Raw genomic sequence first — 23,356 nt, 5'->3', positions numbered from 1 at the left:
ATGTAGGCCCTAGATCCATATTTTCATAATAACGCATAACTAGACGGTTTATTCGATAAATCAAATTAAAAAAAAAAAAACACACACACACACACAAATATTGCTCAAATTTTGTGTAATGACAACACTTTACTGTAACATTGGCTTTACCGTTGAACATTCTTATATCGGTTGTTTCTATTCCAAGAACTACAATGTACACAATTTTCAAAGCACTAAATCTGTTTTGTTTTGTTGTTTCTTTTCAACTACAAATTGAAAACAGTGGCTCTAACCTTATCTGGATACACTAAAATATCTAGTATCTATTTATCTGCCTTCACCCCATACATGTTAATGCAAATATATTATGATGTGGACTTTTCCTTGATATATCAGGGTATGTTTCCGTTGTCCGGTTTTCTTTTTCTCCCTCTTTTTCTCTATGTCTTTTTTCGGTTATTTTCTGGTACAATAATGTTACGCGGAGAGTGAACATTTTGTCCCTTCTTGATTTTTACCAAAGTAAACTGTACTATGTTTAACATTTTGTGTTTTTACAAAGTTATTGCAATCATGATATGCTAATAGAATATACTGGCAGTGCAATAATTATACGATTTTTTTTTTTGTGTGTGTGTGTGTGTGTGTGTGTGTGCTGTATTATTGTTCCAAGAATAAAATGGCATTATGGGCATACAAACATTATATAATTCTTTGCTGTTCTGTCATGCAGAAGTTAATTGTTATTTGGGTACGAAGAAATGACAATTTATTTTATCATCGTACCTACTAGAAATCATGTTAGAGTATATCCATATATATATATATATATATATATATGAAGAGTTTGTTTGCAAAAACCGATGTCCATATTTGTCAAATGGAGATATTTGCGATTAAAGGTCAAGAAAAATAAAGAGAATAATAAGAAAATTTTTGCTTCTTTTGACCATAACTTGAAAAATATACCATTATATGAAGTGACCAATATATCATTCAAAAGGTATTATTTTGAACTTTATGACAGAGATCGCACTTCAAAATCTTCAAAAATGGACTTATCGGTTTTTGCAAACAAACCCTTCATATATATATATATATAGAGAGAGAGAGAGAGAGAGAGAGAGAGAGAGAGAGAGAATACATATAGTGTATGCTCATATAGATTCTAAGTTTATGCAACACTATTACTGGGTCGAAAGTTGAGATGTTTGGAAAAAAATTGTGGTACAATAATTGTGTTCGCTGTACATATAGTTGATAATCTGCATCTTTGTGTGTGTGTGTGTGTGTTGTTGTTGTTGTTGTTAAATGTACAAACACACAAATAAAATCAATAATCACGTTTATCATGTTATGTAAAAAAATACAGCGATAGTTTCAATTAAATAAAAGACTAATAAGTGAGAAATTAGACATTATCGAAACTTCATGTTCTCACAAATACAGGGAAACATTGCTTTTAATGAGGTGTCGCACGACTATAACATGAGTCATATAATAGCATAATTCATGACAAACGTGGATATGAATATTGCTTTTAATTAAGGATTGCATGAATACAATGTGAATCATATCATATATAGCTAAACAGTTCAGTCACTATTACTGGTACACAAATTTTCATCTCCATTTCACATCTTGGGCATGAATTAGATAAGAGGCCAGTAATTTTCATTTTCCTTTATAATCATTTTTCCTTCTTTTTTTGGCACAGCATTATTCTAGAGACTAGAGTTGTGAGATATCAAAACTGAAGTTTCTTATAACATAAAGTTGAAAAGATTTGCTACATAATGTCATCTACTTGACAACGGAACAATAAGGAGGCAACAACGCAACTGCCTTACTTAATAATACATACTGTACGTAAATTGCTTTGGAAGTCAAGTAAAAAAAAAAAAAAAAAAAAAAGCATTCCAATTGATTTATTTTTAGTTTAGTTTACATGTGTATTACATGTAATCAAACGTTCATTTTATCAAAATTAGTGCCCATGCTCTCTCGGCTAAATTGAACACCCTGTTTTCCCTTTTAATATCAAATATTGTTGATACAATGAAAGAATTACATGTACATGTACCACTACTGTGGAAATACTAGTGCTGTTATAAAAAATCATTAAATAAGTTCATAATCATTTTCTTGACTATCAATCACACAAAGCACACACTACACATGAAAGACTCTTTGAATATAATGCGCAGTTGTTTCCTGTATGACTTGTTTCATATACATGCCCTTCTGTTTCAATTGCAGAATACAAAAAGATCATTTTCAGCGAGCAATTCCTGCACATATGATACCACTGCCATCTCTACTTTAGACACAGGAAATGCCTCTTTTTCTTGAGATTTCTTTTGAAATTTTTTTAGCACACAGTTATCCCTTCTAGCTATGAAACACACTTGTCCTTTACAGGTTTACTATTTTAAACAAGAAATCCATTCCAGCGATGTATCACTATCATAAGAAAGAGAAATAACAGCTCATGCAAAACAGAAAAAAAAACATGATAAAAATTAGATGAGAAATGAGGTTACGACATTCTGAAATTTAAAAATTTTCGGAAAGCACTTCTTCATCAGTCATTAGGAATATCAAAACCAGCAAGTTGATGATGTAATGCTCTCACAAGTTCTTACTCACTTCATATGCAGAAATGACAAAAATTTCATATTTAAGCGGCATAAGCATAAAACTTGCCTTAAACCACCAAAAACAAAAAGGAACAAAATTAATGTTTACCCTCGATATATTCTGGTATCGGAATATGCTTTTATCAGCTAATCCCCCCCCCCCCCCCCCAAATTTCATATACATGTACATCATACATCATAACTTGCTCAAAGAATTTGGATAGTTATAGGGAGTGGTTACGAAATGTTTTATGGAAAAAAAATGTGAAATTTGAAATAGTCATTTCTTCCTTGTTTGCAATCTGATTTTTGTCCCTTTTGGACATTCTGTATTGATTTTTTTTTTCTCTCTCTCTCTTTCTCTTTCTGTTTGAATTAACGTTTTGGGGTGGATTCCCTCTTTAAATGAATTGCATTCATAAAAAAGAACTTGTCAAAATTGTTTCCATCATTCCTATATAAGAGACCGGCAAAACTTAGCCTACCATTCATAGTCACACTGAAATCGGCGATAAATCTGAGGATCTGTTATAGCGATAAATCAAGCCTAACGCCATAGTTCTACAATTTCCTCACCATAACCACACATCAAATCAAGATAGCATCAACAATAATGATAACAGCTTGTTCCAATCAGAGTTGTATTAGTCCTTTGGCATTATTAGAACAGCATCAGTGGGTACTGCACATTGCATTTAGCGAGTGTCATATCAAAATCAAGTATCCACACAACTCTTGTCTATGTATCACACATACCAAAATAGTAAAAATGCAGCTTGAATTACATATAATTTTCTGTATGATATAATACTTTAAATACACACACACAGGAGATACAGACCTCCATCAGAATCTTATGTATATCAGAGGTAAATTTCAAAATGAAAGCTGTATAACTGAGATAAAATAGAATTCAGAAATGATAAAACACTAAAAGCTATTAAGAGATGAACATCCAGGTATATTCCATAGAACTCATTTCTTTTTTAATTTTCGACCACTCTCACAAAAATACAATCACTTGGAAAACATAAGAAGCCTAAATTCATTGCCTCTCCTATCCCTGTTTCTTCTCTCTTTTTTCTGAAAACATGAAAGAATGAGAAACCTTAATTAGGTGACAACTGATGCTCTCTTCTCTTCTGCCCAACAGTAGTACTGATGACACACCTAACGTGGATGACCACGGTTCTTGTTCTTCTTATTCTTGTGCTTCATCCCCCTGTTCTTCTTCACCTTTCTCCCTCCACCACTCGAGGAGGAAGAAGAGGAGGACGACGATGAGGATGATGAGGAGGACGATGATGATGATGATGAACTTGAGCTCGATCGCCGCCGGTGCTTGTGCTTCTTGGCCTTCTTTGGTTTCTTCCCGGGGACCATCCCCTCCGGAGCTCCTGTACCCTGAGGGTAATATCCACCAGCCTGCAGGGGGTACTGGGGACAAAGAGTGGGAATGTGGTACTAAGATGACATACAGTGAAGAATATATAATAATGAATTGTATTTCACAGGCATAATTAACAACTGTACTTTTGTACAATAATTTAAAGGAAAATGAATCCCCCAAAATACATGTTGAGTGAATGCAGTAATATCAGTAGAATACAGCCGTGAAAGTTTGAGTAAATCAGAAAATCTATTCAAAACTTACCAGTAGTTTTGGTGACAGATCATTGGGTTTAAGACTGAATAGAGATCATGACATCACAAATATATTATATGCAATACCATACAAAAGATATAAAAAGATATGTCAACATATTTTCATTTTTTTTTTTAGCATATCGAAAGAGCACAGGACTTTATCAGGAGAAAACTAGAAATGTCGCTACAGCGACTGGTTATACCCCCGCCAAACAACATTTCATAAGCTTTGGTCAAAACAACGTTTCATTTTATAAGCTTTGGTCAAAAAACTGAGGAAGTAGTTAAATCCGCAAGATCTTTCCTTGATCTTCTGCCATTAATATGCCGTTACCATGGCAACATACTTTCAGGTACTGTCGAAAAATGCGTCTTGCACATCTACAACCAAAGGCATACATCTGTACCAAGTTTCATGGAAATTGGGCAAAAACTGAGGAAGTAGTTTGCAACACAAAATTTTCCATCATTTTGGCTCATAATATGTGAGCTGTTACCATGGCAACATACTTTTTGTCACTGTCAAGAAATGTGTCATGCTGACCTATATCCTAAGACAAACATTCAATATGAATTCCATGAGAATTGGAAGAACACTGATGAAGCAGTTTTGCCATGAAGCATTTTGCCCTATATTTTACCAATAACATGTCGTTACCATGGCAACGCACTTTTTGCCACTGCGGAAATATGTGTCTTGCACATTAACATATTCAGACGAACATCTGTACCTAATTTCATAAAAATTGATCAAAAACTGTGGGAGGAGTTCGCGACGCAAGATTTGTACCCATTTTTGCCCATAATATGCCGTTACCATGGCAACGTACTTTTGGGTACTGTCAAAAAATACGTCTTGCACATCTACAACCCAAGGCACACATCTGTGCCAAGTTTTATGGGAATCGGTTGAAAACTGAGGAAGTAGTTCGCGATGCAAGATTTGCAAGGGACCGACCGCCTGACCACCCGACCGACCGCTCGACCATCCGCTGATTCCTATATACCCCCTTCAAACTTCGTTTGGCGGGGGTATAAAAAAAAAAACAGTATTACCGTTGACAGAGTCAATAACTTTGGGACCTGAAATTTCACTTTGTTGTGACAAATTGTTGTTATAACTGTCACTCTGCGTTCGTTATAATGGGAGTGCACTGTGTAACTAATAAACAAAAACAGTAATAATTGTGTGACTGTACTAGAGTCCATATTATCGCCATAATTTTACATTATTTCATACATGAACGGAGCCTTTCACAAACAAAAAATTGATTCATACACAAAGAAGTGATCATTGGAACTTGTGGCAGTGAGAATTTAAGCACTGATATCAAAATGCCAATTTAAACCAGCCATGGTTTGTGGAGAAAATTAGTGCTAGGATGTAACCTGTACAACATCTTTACAGATATATTGCAGCATGGTTTTGGGGTGAAAACATATCATACTGACATACATTTAAAGTGATAGACACCAAAGCAATCTATCTTGAGGTAGGAGCTAGGGAGAAGATGGGAAGTTGTACAGCTGACGAGAGGGAGAAAGTAAACCAAATGGAAAAAAAGCTGTGGAACAAAGTGACATCCTAAACAAATAGGGCTTTGCCGTACTTTGATACAGAGGCATTATTAAAATGTAAAATGTTCTAAACACTAATACACAAAGCAAAAAGCAAATCCCCCCCCCCCCCCTCCAAAAGTAAACTAGAAGTATCACTAAAGGTGATTAATACCCTGCTCCCGCAGCCAAGATTCCTATGAAAAAGAATATTGTACCTGGGTTTGATATAAGGTTATGTATGTGTGTGTGTGTGTGTGTTTGTCTGTGTGTGTATACATGTGTGTAGTACCTTGTGAGTACCTGGTGAGTTTGACTGCTGAACAATTGTGGAAGTAGTTCACTCCATAAAATTTGAAGAAAATATGCAGTTACCATGGCAACATGTCAGGTACAGGCTTAACTTGCACAACTACACCTACGTATAGATCATTATAGGCCCTACATACTGAATTTGAAATATATTGTAAAGTGCTTAAACACTGTGAAAGTAGTTCACTTTACAAGGTTGGGGGGAAATTGTGGTTACCATGGCAATGCTTTCTCCGACAAACACACACACACACAAAAAAAAAAAAAAACATGTCTTGCACATCTACACATCAATGTCATTATGTGCACCAAAGTTCACATCACAAGATTTTCAAGAAAATAAATTGTTGTTATGGCAATGCCTTGTCAGGTACAGACACAAAGTGTGTCTTGCATATTCACCTGTCATTATACATACCAAATTTGCAATAAATTGCTTAAATACTGTGGAAGAAGTTCAATCCACACCAAATTTGCAATAAATTGCTTAAATACTGTTCAATCCACAAGGTCTTGGGGCAAATTGTGGCTACCATAGCAACGCTTTCTCCAACAACCCCCCCCCCCCCCTCAAATGTCTTGCACATGTCATCTATACCTCAATGTCATCATGTAACCAAAGTTTCACTAAAACTGCTTGAAAACTGTAGGAGTTCCTGATGCAAGATTTGCAACGGACAGCCTGACTGCCCGACAGCCTAACCGCCCGACCACCTGGCCGCCCGACCGCCCGACCGCCCGACTGCCCGCCAAACCGCCCGACCGCCCAACCGAACACAAGCTGATTTATATACATGTATACCCCCTATACACTTTGTCTATGGGGGGCATAACAAATAAATAAATAAAACATGCACGTACGAAGAAAGAAAGAAAGAAAGGAGAGAAAACTAGGGCCTTAACCCGTTGAGGACCAGACCGGAGTATACTCGGGCAGGTATCTATGGGAAATGCATGTTGTAGTAAAATCAAACCGTCCTCAATGGGTTAACGTAAAAAATTTGGTGGATAACGAGACTATACCTGCATGGGATAACCCTGGGGAGCCCCAGGGGCGGGATACGGCTGTCCTGGTGCCATCCCCTGGGGAGGGGGAGGTCCTGGGTTGTAGACCGGGGGAGGTGGAACCTGCACAGAATGTACACATATTGAAAACAAACAAACAAACAAACATTTAAGAAAAAAATCTAGCCCTGATATACAACGTATTTAAACATACACTAGTTTTACTCGAAAGTAAAATTCCATGATAAATGAAGGATTTTCTCCACTCCCCTGGATTCCATGTAGGGAAGGTGGACTGTAAATCTCAGAATGAAATCAAAATGGAGAAATTATGGTAACATTCCTTAATAATCATTCTTACAGATAATGAAGATTAAAATAAGATTGTGTAGCGTGAAGTCTCACTGAATCATTCAGGCAGGAGAGACTAAAGAAAAAATAGAAATGTCACTATGTGACTGGTATGCCTCCGCCATAATGCATGATTCTCCTAATAGGTCTATAGTATACATGTGGACAATGTGTGATTACATTTTCAAAAATTGGCAAAATACATTGTACATAAAAAAATGACATGATTGTCAGAAATGTGTTGAATGTTCACCTTCCTTGACCTAGGTTTATTTGGATGAATAGGAGAGCATGTATTTGTGGATTAAAGGACTTTAACTTGACTTTGACCCATTCATAAGTTTATGCATTGAGTAATTTTCAAGGTATGGAGAAAAAGTGCAATTTCTGTATTAAATAGTAACTTGTTACTATTTTCACCTGGTCTTTGACCCAAAAATTCATTAAAGAATCACTGTCAGGCAAAACATGCATAAATAATAAGTACTAAGTTTAAAGATACAATATAACTTGAGCCACTGCTGAGATATAGAGGAAGAAGTAAGTTCAGCACTTTTGCTTGATCTTTGACCTATCAACCTTTGACCTTTTTGGCAAAAAACAAAAACAAAACAAAACAAAAAAACTTCACAGAGAATCTCTGCATGTATTTGGTTATACATGCATACAACTCTGTACACCAAGTTAAAAAAAAATAAAAAATCCTGCTGGCATTGCATAAATATGAGGGAAACAGAAGATTCTGAAGTGTTGCCCTTGACCTTTGACCCCTGATTTTTTACCCGATGAACCCCAAATTCCCTAGATAATCACTGCCAGTGCACTATGTTCCATGAAGATACCTTGAACAATTTCCAAGATACGGAGAAAAAAAAGTGACATTTTAACATTTTTACTTGACCATTTGACCTTTGACCGCATGACCCCAAAATTTCACCAGAGAATTTTAATTGGGTAATACATGTATGTATACACCAAGGCATTGCATAGATATGGGAAAAATTGTGAAATTGTAAGCATTTGACCTTGACCTTTTGAACTTTGACCTTGAGCATGTGCACCCAAAAGTTGATCTAGGCACAACTTCACCCCCTAATACACATACATGCCAAGTTTCATTAGGATACCTCAAAAGGTTTTTTAGTTTAATACGCTGTCCACAAAATTCATTACAGACGGACGGATGGAAAGACAGATGTACGGACGGACGGAAGGAAGGACAGACAACCCAAAAACATAATGCCTCCGTCACCACTTCCTGGTGGAGGCATAAAAAAAAAGTCTCTTAAGACAATGCTGCTAAACCTGGCGAGGACGAGTACCGAGTTACTCAGGCAGGGGTCTATGGGAAATGCGTGTTGTAGCAAAATCAGCCAGTCTCAAAGGGTTAAAAAATATATAATGTTTCAAGTTTCCATTAAATAAAATAAACAAGTAAATAATGACTTTATTTCCCTGCAGAGGCAACTCTTGTTACAATGTACAATGAAGTCATGAACTCTGGATTGGCAGTTTCTTTTATTTTATGAAATTTGTCTTAGCAAAACAAATGTATAATCATTATATCCATAAAGACTTATCTGTGACATACATATGATTTGGGGAAATGTATCTTTGCTTCACTGTTAAGAAAATTCTGTTACAAGGTTCCATGTAAGTTACAAAGCTGTACACTAGGGGTGAAGTCTAAGTCAAGAAGCTGTGTACATTGTGAGGTCTCTGCATGTCTTAGAGTTGGGACAGGATTCCAGTGTCTGCTCAGTGTGAGAGAAATGCAGTACCCTCAGTGTGAGTTGAAAACAGTCTTCAGAAAAAGCTTCACAACTACATGTACTGTAGTATGCTGAGGATACAGAACTGTGGAGTATACAGCTGCAATTGACATTGCAGAAGAAAAAGAAACAAACAATATTTGTTTCATTTCAAGACAATATATCCACTGTTATTGTAAATGCGACGTTATAAATTGAATATCTAACCCATTGAGAATGGTATGATTTGCTACAGCATTTCCCACAGACATCTGACCAAGCATACTTTGGACCAGTCTCCAAAGGGGTAGAATACAGAATCAGTACGTATGAGATACTCACACCACCAGCTGCCGGAGGGGGTGGGTAAGCTGAGTAGGCTGCCGGTGGATAAGCCCCTGCGGCATTTGGCTGTGCTGGGGGATACTGGCCAGGGGCTGGTTGAGGAGGTGGGTAACCTCCCCCTGGATAACCATAGCCTCCATCTGGTGGGGGATAGCTCATTGTGTCTGTCTATGAGTCAATCCACAAAGAGAGTCAGCTGTTCCGAGGATAAACATTACAAAAAGAGCACCATGTGTTACAGGCTGTACATGTATGTAAGGCACATTTTTCACATAATCGATACTGGATATAAAGTACACTGCTCCAATGAAATATCGGTCATTACGTGGAAACTTTCCCAAATTTCATTCCACACTTAAGTCTATGTAAAACACTACTCTTATAGCGAGATCGACTAAATAACCGCTATAACGAGATGAATTTTGTGACTTCCAAACAAAGAAAAACTTAATCAAACCTGTTATAGCCAGGTAAAGCAAAATCTCTTTGGGTAAAGCCTTACAGTACTTTGCCTGTGCGATGATGTTTAAAGATTGTAAAGCTCGGTGCGACGAAAACTTTGTCTTGAACACATAAAGCACTCCACCTAGCACTGCATGTTGTACGTGTGTGTGTGTGGACATATTGGAAGTATACCACATTTTGCTAATGCAGAGAATGTGCTAGGAGTACATTGTAATTGTACGACCCTATGCACACATGACATCACCATGACGTATAGCAGACTATGTGAGGCAATCTGATGCTGTAATTGGCTTTCTACCAGGGAATTCTCCATCTTCACACACACAGGCATAATGTACACAAATACAGAAAGTGTCACATACATGTTAAGACACAGCATTATGTAAGTCCCACATGTGCAAATTAATGTCTTAATGTTATGCCTTTTTTCATGCCTACGTGTAATGAGATATCGGCTATAACGAGGAAAAAGACTCCGTCCCGCCCATCTCATTATAATTATCGAGTTTCCCTGTATACACATGTAATGCATCTTTAATAAGAAAATAAGTTAATACAATTGTTAATAAAGGTATGCGTATCTACAGTACTGTAGATATTATGTGTAAGAGAATGAGAAATTGAATAGAAACATCAAGACAAATACTGCACTGCAATATTTTTTTTTTCTAGGAGCTTCAATTTTGAGAGAAATAAGCGCAAGACCATAATGTGATAAAAAAAAAAATGAAACAACATACAACTGTACGTGCATAAAAGAGACATCTCCTTAATACTAACAAATTTCACATGTTTCAGGTGGAAATCTAAATTTTCTTTCATTTCTAAGATTTAATCTCTAGGTCATTGCAAGTTTACAGCTCTACCTACATTACATAGGCTGTGGGTCAAATCTGTTCAAACTTATGGGCTGCTAACATCCATTTTCTAAATATGTGACCTTGCACCAAGAAACCAACAAAAAGTCGCCAGACATGGATTTTTAGTTAAGAGGGAAGATCCAGAAAGAGCAGACTCTAAGCTTTAAAATGATGCATTTAACTCAATTCAAATGGACTCTCATAAACTATCTACAATGTATGATATTGGAAAGAAAGCACACACTCTGGAAAAGTGTGAACTGAGAAAAGAGACTTTGAAGTACATGGTCTATTCAAGAACCTAATCTTTCCTAAGCTGTGCTACCTGTGCAATGAATGGGACTAAAAAAAAAAACACACAAAACACACACACAAAAAAAAAAAAAAAACAGGATGTACAAATTCTAAACCACCGTTTCAACAACAATAAAGAGATTATCAGATTGAAGCTGATATTGAGCATGCTCTATCAACACATTCCGTCCATGATTAATGTCAACTTTCAAAGCAGTGTTAGCATTATTCTTTCAAAGTTTAGAGTTGAAGAGTGTGCAAAGGATTTTCAAGAAATTAAAAAGGGGCCTCTGAGACATACCTGATCACACTACCCTATCAAAAAAAAAAAAAAAAAAAAAAAAAAAAAGTTGTAGAATAACTGTGCAGAAAACCTACTTTCCCATTCATTTTGTGATCCCCAACTCAAGAATGATGTAGAAGTATACAAGTGTAGCTCTTTCAGAAAATATGGAAAACTAAAAAGTTAGGCCTACTTGCTTGACCCATTTCACCTCGAGTCCTCACGTAAAATCAAGGGGTGCGACTTTTTGTTGGTTTTGTGATGCACGGTGACATATATGTATGCCCTACAGTTCCTACATATTTGAAATTACTTGGATTTTCTTGGCATCTACGTGCATGATAATTATCATTAAATCTAATAACCTCTTAATGGGGAGATGCATGGGTGGCATACACTCGAAAGTAACAGCTGACTGCACTCAGGGTTCTTCCACTCGCAGTTTTACTTTACACAGAGATCAGTGATTAAAGGGTGTGTACAGTTCTGGTCGAGGTGAGGATTTAGCTTGTTTTGCAAGATATTCAGGAACCACATGTCAAAGAGCATGCAATTCTAAGGGGTATCAAAAGTTTATTTGATGAAAATCGGTTTTGAAATGGCTGAGATATCCAAAAACAAGATGAAACAAAGAGATCCTAATAAAAGGCGTGGCCTGTCGCCTTTTATTATTATCACTTTTTTTGGATATCTCAGCCACTTGAAAAACCATTTTCATCAAATAAATGTCGAATCCTTCTTAAGATTACATGCTCGAGGTTTCTCATTATCTCACATTAGGAATATTCAAAACATGAATCCCCACCTCAACCAGTACTGTAGTGTACAGTCCCTTTAAGCTGTACAAAATTCATTAGCCAGGATTCTCTAGTATATGTGACCCTGCACCACAAAACAAACAAAAAGTCGCCAGACATGGATTTTTAGCTAAGGACAGATTTTGCAAGAGCAGACTCTAAGCTTTAAAATGATGTATAACTCAATTCAAATGGACTCTCCTAATCTATCTAAATATTGGAAAGAAAGCACACATTCTGGAAAAGTGTGAATCGAGAAAAGAGGCTCTGAAGTACAGAGTCTATCTGTCTATTTAAGCGCTTAATCTTTACCAAACCGTGCTAGCTGTGCGATGAATGGGACAAAAACAAGATGTAAACCACTGGAGGAACAACAATGAAGGGATTATCAGATTAAATTGAAACATGCTATATAAACACATTCTGTCCATGATCAATGCCAACTTTCAAAGCAGTAGCGTTATCCCTTCAAAAGTTATCAAACTTGAAAGTGAAGAGTGTACAAAAGGGTTATCAAGAAATAAAAAGGGGCTTCTAAGATGTACCTGATCTCACTACTCTAAAAAAGGGTTGTAGAAAAACTACTGAAAATGCACTTTCCCATTCATTTTATGACCCCAAACTTAAGAATAATGTAGAAGGGTAGCTCTTTAAGAAAATATGAAAAACTGAATATTGACTTGGTTGACCCGTTTCACCTTCTTTGAGTCCTCGCATGAAATCAAGGGGTGCGACTTTTTGTTCGTTTTGTGATGCACGGTCACATATCCGACTCAGGCCAGTCTTCACATTTATATAATATTGACTGGCCTCGAGGGAGATACCAGAAGATATTGCCCAAACTGAAAGAATATTTATCTGGTATCTCCCTCGAGGCCAGTCAATATCATAATTATTACCTATCCCCTGGTTAAATTAGGAAAATATGTGAATACGGCTATACACTATGATATAGATCAAGCGACATTTGACTACCTGTAGATCATCACCAACATGTTGAATAATTGACAAATTGTTCATCAATGTATATCATTCAACTCCAACTTCAAAGATACAAGTAGTTGTAACAGGCGAACTTCAAACATCTGAACACTTTTACACTTTATTTTTGCTTCTGTTTCAATTTGGAGAGTTGTAATAACTGATGGTCACTATGCAGTTATTGAGCACAAATGGACTAGTCATTGTTTGACGCGTAGTGCTGCTGGAAGTGGTCGACCTTGTATGAGTTGATTTATCGGCGTTCTTCTGCGGTGCGTGTAATCGACACGCAGCGACCTCCTTGAATGTTTTCTCTTCGTGGTCGACCGGAATGTTTACATGTAAAGCAGGGAGGTTAGATTCCACTCCTTCTCTTCCCACCTCCCTGTTTTACAGTGCACTCCCATTATAACGAACACGGTTATAACAAAATTCTGGTTATATAACGAAGTAAAAATTTGGGCTGCAATGTCATCCATTCTATGCATTTCTATTGTTTATTTACTCGGTTAAAACAAAATTCCGATATAACGAAAGAAAACTGCCGGTCCCGAGGATTTCATTATAACAGGAGTCCACTGTATATGTAAAAACCCGGATGCTCGTGATATGCTCTAATATCGCCCGCTGAACTCCCGACCCTGCAAAATACCAACTGTAATTGCCTCGCAAAACTACCTCGTATCTAGGTAATAATTAATGATATCCACATGCTACAATGTACCAGTTCTCTGGAAGGGGGGGGGGGGGGGGGGTAATGCTGAACTGAAATGTGATGTAGCATTTCACACTACTGCTGCTGGTTGTACACAGTGTAACATGATGCCTGTTGATGGTTTTACCCTCTACTAATTATTAGCCAATTGTGAGTGTCCATAATGTGAGGAAGATAGTACAAGTAGGATCATACACTGCCTTAACCGCACCAGCGACCCCATTGTTATGTTACACGTGGTATGGTAGTTCTACTACGCATCATCAACCACCCTTTTTGAAACCGACCGCGTGGTTTTGGGGCAAAGAACGCTTAGTACCCACTGCACTGCGCGCAGTGCACATGAAAATGTATTGGCTTTGACCATTGATGAGAGTGTGTGGGAAAAAATGTGAAAATTCACTGTCCATTAATGGGTTTTAATCAAGGACAAAATTTTGAATGAATATTTTAACCAAATTGTTATGGAATGCAATGCATTTTCTAAAAAGCTTCGCACAACATGGTGTTCAATACAACTCAGTTTTGTGCATCGTCAATGCAAAAACAGCGGTCGATCTAAAAAAGGAGCGGCACCACTGGGAGCTGATAAGAGGCCAGTCAAGTTCAAAGGCGATCGATATTTTTGCACTGAAACTACGAATTGAAAAGGGAACAGCATTTGATAGTGCTGGATTTTCTCAATCACGTAGGTCAAGTTTTTACGTGAATTGCAGTGTTAAATATTCTTATCAAGCAAATAAAAATTAGGTGGTCCATGAGTAGTAGGTCCAACCATACTGTGCCCCGCGCCAAGCCGGGATTTATACACTGTCGGTGTCACTGCCTGTGGATGGTTGGTTATGTTATCATGGTTATAGTGGTGTAGAACTGTACATGCACCATAGACATGAAGTTAACTACACGCAGCCGCTGTCCCTTTGCGACAGCGGCTGCACCTCTATTCCTTCGCAGACGTTGTCATTTTTCAGTGTGGTTGTGCGACTCCTTCATTAATATCTTTATTAATCGTGGAAAACTAAAATACAAGGAATTATCGTAATGTATGGTAATCATTCAATAATCGGTATGCGATTTTTTGTTTAATTACCGGTACGTCAAAAACTCACCGAAATCTGTGGCTGAAATCAGGTCTGTAAACGTCCTTATTGCTTCACTCCTCATCTGCGTGTTATTTGAATGGCATTCACTCTCGTATACTACAACGTAGGTAGTCGGAGAGGTACCTCTCCGACTACCTACATTAATTACGTTAATTCCACGAGAGGTACTTAAACAAAAAATCGCATACCGATTATTGAATGTCGGAGAGGTACCTCTCGTGGAATTAACGTAATTAATGTAGGTAGTCGTTAATAAACGAAAGTCTCCGTACTCAGTCGCCACGTCTGCACTCAAGCATTGCCGCGCCGCCGCGCCTGGCGACACTCACGCCAGTAATCGCTCGCATTTCAGCATTCGCATGGGTCGTTTGACATCGCATTCAAATCCATGATTTTAGATATGATGCCTCGAACCGATTTTGCTCAAATTTCGTAACTAGGAAACTTGTGAAGCTTTATGGACATAATCAAGCGAATTGCCGCAGTCCTTTCATTTTCGCGTTGCATTGCAAAAAAGCGTGGAGACTCCTTATAAGGGGTGCCCCGGGGGTTACTTATAAGGGGGACGGGGTTACTTATAAGGGGGACGGGTTACTAAGGAGGGGCCCCCCTTGTGAGTGGGTTTCCCGAACTGAGTTAGCATATAGTCAGAAGCTACCACATCTAAATTTACTGGGGTGTCAGCTGTAATACAGAATTAGAATGCAGAAGGTGATTTTGCGTGTATGCCTATACACAGTAAACTGTCGATACTGAAGGGGCCAGGCCAAGGCCATGGGGCTCGGGTAAAGCCTATAGGCCTACATGTAGCTATCGATGTACAATGTGCAGAAACAGAATAAACACTTAAAGACGTAGATCCCTACGCGTGGGACCGTTGTATTGATCAACTACACGCAAAACACATCAAACATGTCACCACAAAAGCACAGCTGCAGCACTAGCAAGGTAACAAACTTAAGAATGTACAATAGAGCTGATTTTCTAACAAATAAAAGATTGCTGTATGAAAACATAATCACTGATATGACATTACGGTATCTCACCTCCGAGCTCCCGGCCTCCACTGTTCGTCACCAACTTTCTGGATGTAGGCGCCCTACTACACTGATTCATATCAGTCGAAAGGTGGGTCACGGGATCACGCGCGCCGCCGGTACGTACTGCGTATCAGCAGCAGCATGCATGCTGGGGAAGTCCTCCCTCGTTTGAAGGTGCCGGTCGGATGGGAAAATGGGGGTTCAATTCAATTCAATTCAATTCAGTTCAATTCAATTCAATTCAATTCAATTCAATTCAATTCAATTCAATTTTATTCAAAAACCAAACATAAATAACGAGATATCACAAATCGCTGATACAAAAATTTACATGGTTTTTTAGGACCCCGAAAGAAGCAAGGCTTGTGAGTGGGGCCCTATGCAAGGTACAAGTTTGGGACTCGGCAGCACAACTATAAGGCCAACCGCAATGATGTAAAGTGACATTCCAAATCATAATAATCAGTTGAGTAAACATTCAGATCAGTCACTGAAACCACCAACAGCAGACCAAGGTACCACCTAAGTTCACACACTAACACTACGACATGGCAAGTATACGATGTATCAGAACAATCATAATATTATACTGTACAATGGCAACAAATAAACCTACCTAAAAAAGGAGACCATGAACACACTAACACACACACATCCACACCCACACCCTCACACCCCTGTACACAACCACACCACACAGAGCACTCAAAATTAAAGTAGGCTGGCCAATCTACATAATATCAAATGAATGTTTAACATATAGTTTAATAAATTCATTTCAAATTGTCTAATAGATATTTTTTACACTGAACTTTGAACCTAGAAAATGTTGTACCAGTTCCTAATGTCAACAGGTAGTTGGTTCCACTCTTTAATAGGTCCTACCAGTGGAGTCCGGAAAGAATTCAAGGAAACAGTAGTCGAGGACGATGGAAGAGGTTTCTTTGACGTGTGTTGTAATTATGGATCCGTGAGTTAAGGGCAAATAATCCTTACAACTGGCAGAATTGTGGACAAGACTGAAGTTTAAACACAAGAATCAAACAATGATTGGTAGTAACTTTAACTGAAGGAATAATGGCTTACTCGGCTGTCGGAAGTTGGAATTATACTTTCTTTTGTAATACTTTATTTATCAATGTGGGTCTTAAACGTATTGCCCCATGCAACATTGCAATAAGTCAGGTAAGGAAGAACAATGCTATTGTATAAAGTTCTTAAAATCCTCTCTGGCAATTAATTTATCTTAATCTACATATTATACCACCAACAGGGGCCGCGGAACCGGGGGGGGGGGGGGTGGGGGGCTGGGGGCTGCATTCCCCCCCCCCCCCCCCCACACACACACACACACACACATACACGCACACAGTTTTGGTTCTTGAAAAAAAAAAAGGAAGAAAAAAAGGGAAAAATCGGGGGAAAATCAAAACGCCCATGCACTTAAATTTGAATTTCCTAAGATACCGCCCTTACATAATCGTTCCCGTCTAAGCACCACTTACATTCCGAAAAATCGATAGTTCCGTAGCTCATGGACAAGGAAAATATCCCCTTTTAATCAGCCCTTTCCTCTCTCAGTTCCCCGATCATTCTTTTTTTTTCTTTTTTCTTTTTTTGATAATTTCCACAATATTCCATGAAATATACGTAGCACGAGATATCTCAATTTCAACTTTAAAAAGGCAAAAGCTCCCTCGTACGGGAAGGGTGGGGATAGCATTCCCCACGCTTTCTCCCTGTTTGTCCCCACCCCGCCCTGTGCATACAAGTAGACTCTGGCTACACTTTGAGTTCTCCAAAATGATGAGCTTGCTTCCAAAAGGCGCTAAATCCATCATTTTTCAATATATTATGGATTTAGCGCCTTTTGGTTGCAAGCTCTTCACATATTGTATGCCACAGAATGTGTGCACCAAAACGTTTAACTGCAATCAGAAAATACAGAATCTCGCTCATGTAGGAGGGGGAATAGCCCTCCCTGTCTTATCCCCTCCCACATCCTCCTGCTATGTCTCCTTCCACAGACTTGCACTTCTCTAATTGACAAATTTCCAGATATTTCAATAGAAAAGTGCCCAAGTTGAATTTCAGTTTTAAAATTAAAAAAAAAAAGCTCCCTCGAATATGGGAGGGGTATCTTGCCACCCTCCCATTGATTGGTCCCCTCTATAGACTTAGTATACTTTTGGGAATGACAATTTCTGAATTTCCCACCAAGATGTGCTTTAGATCGCTTTATTTCAATTTTAAAAACGCAAAAGCTCCTTCGACAGGGAGGGGCATCCTACTCCCACACCCTCCCCTAAGCTCTACCTCACTAGACTTTGTACATTACACAGAGATGATGCACACTCGGAATAAGAGCTAAATTCCGTGACTTTGCTATTAACACTTCCCCGAAAAAAAAAAAACCCGAATTATTTCCATTATTTTTTTTTTCCTGGGGGGGGGGGGGAGGTAGAAAAAAAAAATCCAAGTACTGCACCCAAAGTTTGCACCAGATCGTTGAATTTCAGGTCTGAAAATATAAAATCACCTTCGTGTGGAAGGAGAAATATCCCTTTGGAATATGTACACCCCCGTGTGCATACCTTTTCTGTCTGAATGCCAAACCGACAGCGTTCATGAAATTCAGTGTAAGAATAGATAAAAGAAGTTTATTTGAATGCTACCACTTTATAGGCAAATTGTTCAATAATAATCCACATCAAACATCCTGCTACCTTAAACAAGTGGGGCCGTTTCAAGTCGATAAAACACGCAAAAGCATGCATCAAATTGCACCATTTACAACATCAAAATGCAAAAAGTTCTCACGGTGGGAGGGGGGACACATCCTCCCCCTCTCGCTCCCTCGCCGGTTGGGGCTCGGTCGCTTCGCTCCCTATAGCATAGTAACCGCCCCCAAGATCATATCCTGGCTACGCCGGTGCGTCTAAGGGGTAAAGGGGGGGGGGGGGGCTTGACCATGACACCCCCCCCCCCACACACACACACACACACACAGAAAAAACGTTCACGTTCCGCGGCCCCTGCATAATAATCACCAGTCAGTAATGTTGTACGTTGCTCGGACACAATTGTGTACAGAATAATTATGTACTCTCTTTTATTGTGGCTGTACACGGCGACGCGGCGTCGCGGCGACGTGTTGAGTCCGACGGTCGAGCTGCTGGTGATCGTCCGAGCGGCGCGGATTGATAGAGTGTCGAGACGTTTTGGGGGAGGGCGTTTCCGATCAGCCGGGTCCTTGTCACATTCGGCAGGCCACCTAACAGGTTTAAAGTTTTTGTATAGTTTTAGTTGAGACCTATTTTCAGGTTTCCAACATTATGGTGAAATAATAAGATACCTCTTATGAAATAGGCCTACGAAGTATATATGAAAGAGCATGTAATTCCAAGAGGAATTCAACGTTTATTTGATGAATAGGCCTAATTGTTTTTGAAGTGGCCGAGATATCCAAATCAAGGCAATCCTAATAAAAGGTGGGACACAATCGTTTATGAAGATCGCTTTGTCACTCTTAGGCCCTCCTTTGTTTTTGGATGTCTCAGCCATTGATTTCCAAAACCAACTTCAATCTGATTAATCTTAAATTCCTCTTTTTTTTTTTCTTGATGATATATCTCGCAAATAGTTACAAGCCCAATCCTCATCTCCACCATTAGGGACCCATTATCCCTTTAATGTGGTAGGTATCGAGCTGCGTGTATAGACCTACCCTGTAGTTTAACCGGTGCTCAACCAAATGTAGGGCATAATTATTTCTTTGTTGTTGTTTTTTTTTTTCACTCTCTCTCTCTCTCTCTCTCTCTGCTTTATCAGCATATCTATTTTATCTTCACATTGATTTCGCCTACTGGCAAATCTCTGTAGGGCCTATTTATAATCTCTGTTTGATGGCCTGCCTAGAAAAAGGAAGAAAAGTTAAACCAAGGATTAGTGCAGTGGAAACGTCGATCAGCAATTATACAGGTATACAACTATGATACAACAACAACAACAAAATGCATCACCTACATACATATGCACACATGTAAATTATCTTTTCTGGAGACGTGTTAAAAAAGAACAGTACAGATTTTTTCTTTTTTTTCTTTTTTTTATTTATTTATTCTTTTATTATTATCTTTTTTTTTTCTTTTTTTTCTTTTGGGGGGGGGGGGGGGGGGGACTCCGGAGTAATTGGGCTAATATCGGTCATCAAAATGGAAAAGAAGGCTCTTCTTCTCAAACTCTCCACGGGAATCTTTGTAGACTACGGTGTGTAGGATATTATACAACACATGTATGGAATCTTGCCATCTGATTGGATGAATGCGGGTCACATGACATTCAGAGGAATCAGCTATCCAACGCTCACTCTCAATGGCAGTGCAATAGTCGACTATTGAACGGTACAAGTTTAATCGGTGCAAGTTTAATCGTTCTATTCAACTCCGCTTCGCGTCGTTGAATAGAACGGTTAAACTTGCACGCTCATGTAATATTCGGAACCATCGCACTCATAAACATTGAATATTTTGTATATTGTTTTACTCAGAAATTCCCAATATTCACTCCACCCGTAGTCCTTACACATTATTGAAACAAAGTAAAAGTCTCTTTTAATTCGTTCAGGTGAGAACACTAGACTAAGGCCTAAATGCTATCCAGACTAGGTACATCTTGTCAAAGAGCAATGTTCTTCTCGTCAACCGCAACCTAAGAGTTTCCCAAATTAGCTCATGCGTCCTGTTTCCCATGAATTTTCTTTGTTGTTTCATCTAGTGTTCTTGGTGCGAATTCGTGAAGTGTCCAGGAGAAACTAATTTCATTTAACTGGTTTGACAAATTCTACATAAGTCTGGGAAAGCGGGCCCTGCTAGAAGCGAATTTCTTTACATCACATCCGAGCTTGATTTTACCTTCGGGAGCTTTTACTAATACTGCAGCAGGCTTCCCAGGACTGGCGGTGACTCATCGTAGATGGGGTGCATGCAGTAATGTAGTCCGAGAGATCTGGAAAATGTATGTTGAAGACAACCAGGGTCGCCATTCATGCAGTTCCATGCCCACGCTAAATGCCCCTCGAATGCCTCGATCCTTGTGCATCTTCGAAATTTGATGCTGTCTTTGGGTAAGATCTTGCTCCATTTATACGTTGCTGTCTCAGAATAATAAGGCACACAGGGGAGTTACACCATGGCACATAAGGAGTTAAACGTCCCTTAGTCATGTTACGGAGAGATTCATTGATCGGTGAGATTTAGAGGAAAGGATAAGGATGTATAGTTGTCTCTCCTCGTTAATGCTAGAGTCAAAACACGGCCGGATTTTCTACCGGGTCCATAAGGATTAAAACCGTATCGACCCGGTTGGAACCGTAGAGACCCGCATTGACCCGCATCGTAACCCGTGTCAATTCCTAATGAATTCCGGGGGATATGATACGGCGGTGAAAAATTTTTTGTCATGTTCAAAATTTAACACAGATTTCAATTCCGTATTGATATTCGAATTGACCCGTTCGAACCGCATTAACTTGCATCGTCCCGCTGCAACCCGCAGCATAAAACCGCATGGACCCTTGCTGTATACCGCATTGCCTTCAATGCAATGGATAATGACAAGGTTTACATCCGGGTCGGTACGGGTTGAAGCGGGTTGACGCGGGTCGACAGGGGTCGAAAAGGAGTTAGTTAAGGATTTAAAAAGCGAATTTTATTACGGTTAGATACAGGTCAATTCGGGTCTCTACGGCTCGAACCGGGTCGATACAGTTATAATTCCATATATGGACCCGGTTCGAAATCCGGCCGAGTGGGACTGTAGCATAAATTACCCTCCATTCCGGGACTAATCCGACTCATTTTCACCCGGATCAAATCCGTTTTGTGACCCGGCCGTGTGCGACTCTAGCATAAGTCAGTGGTCAACTGCCTGTTTTCTTACATAAGTACCACCGAATATTATGCATATGGGAGAAGTCATTCTTCCAACCAATTATTGAGCTTATAAGTAGAATCTGCTAAAGCCCTTGATAAGTGTTAGTTCTATCCTACAGACCATTATAATAATGATGTTGTTTACACAGGACGTAAAGGATAACAAGCAAGAGGTACTTATAGCTCGCCTACTATACCTCAAAGGGATAACCATCCTTATGAGTATTTGGTGTGCAGTACAATAGAAGCATGTTTTCCTTTGGTTGGGGTATAGATGTTCTCACCTTTGTTGTGATATCCCCTCTTTTTTTCACAGATTTTAATGCCCCTTTTGCCAATTTTTTATGTTTGCTACAAACCTATAATACTTTGGCAAAAGGAAGCAAGAAATCTCATGATATGATTGTCACTTGCTTTCCTTTTGCCAGATTTTTCATGTTTGCTAAAAAAAAATGAAAATACTTTGGCAAAAGGAAGCAAGTTACAACCTCATTATGATAATGATTGTCACTTGCTTCCTTCTACCAAATTATTAATATTTGCACACAATCTAAAATTACTTCGGCAAAAGGAAGTAAGTAACATCCTAATGATATGATTGTCACTTGCTTCCTTTTGCCAATTTTGTATGTTTGCAACAAATCTATGATACTTTGGCAGAAGGAAGTAAGTAATATACTCATGACATGATTGTCACATGCTTCCTTTTGCCAGATTTTTCATGTTTGCTACAAATCTATAATACTTTGGCAAAGGGAAGCAAGTTACATAACAATGAGTTTCTATGGGAATATCAACATTTTTCGTATTGTCATAGGCTGCGTTTATCATCTTTCCCCTGTTTGAAACGGCTTTCAAAAGCCGTTTCCAAAGCCCTTTCGATACGGCTTCCAAGACAGTGGCATTTATCAACTCATCGCGAGCACGAAAACTGGCCTTGTCACACTGTGTAGCTGCATTGCCCATTTTGACCCGAGGAGAAGGTATGGTTCGTAACCGCAGTACACAGCCGTTTTGAAACAGCTTTGCGTTTATCTCGCTTCAAAGGGCTTCTAGAAATAGGTTCTTAAAACCTGTTTCGGAAACCTGTCTCGGAAAGCACAATTTGCGGTTTTCAAAAGGCTTTCCGAACCCCATAATCAAAACAGCTTTGCGTTTATCATCTCGTTACAATTCCTTGAACGCCGTTTTGAAAATCTGTTTCTGCCAAGAAAAAGAGTTGATAAAACGCACCCTTAAAATGCATCACCATGACTTGCAGGAATACCGACATTATTTCTCTTCACAAATTTCATG

General features: G+C 38.8%; 1 protein-coding gene across 1 annotated transcript; it reads right to left on the bottom strand.

Annotated features, from left to right (window-relative positions):
- Positions 1 to 2,973: 2,973 nt before the first annotated feature.
- Positions 2,974 to 9,748, bottom strand: LOC140226333 (uncharacterized). The gene is made up of 3 exons (XM_072306824.1): positions 9,587 to 9,748; positions 7,161 to 7,265; positions 2,974 to 4,058 (listed from the first exon to the last, which is right to left on the bottom strand). Exons 1-3 carry the CDS (start codon positions 9,746 to 9,748, stop codon positions 3,792 to 3,794), a joined length of 534 nt encoding a protein of 177 aa, XP_072162925.1. The 3' UTR covers positions 2,974 to 3,791.
- Positions 9,749 to 23,356: the final 13,608 nt, after the last annotated feature.

The sequence above is a fragment of the Diadema setosum genome, chromosome 3 (genome assembly GCF_964275005.1).
Source record: "Diadema setosum chromosome 3, eeDiaSeto1, whole genome shotgun sequence".
NCBI lineage: Eukaryota > Metazoa > Echinodermata > Echinoidea > Diadematoida > Diadematidae > Diadema > Diadema setosum.
This window is presented reverse-complemented; position numbering and strand designations above follow the sequence as displayed.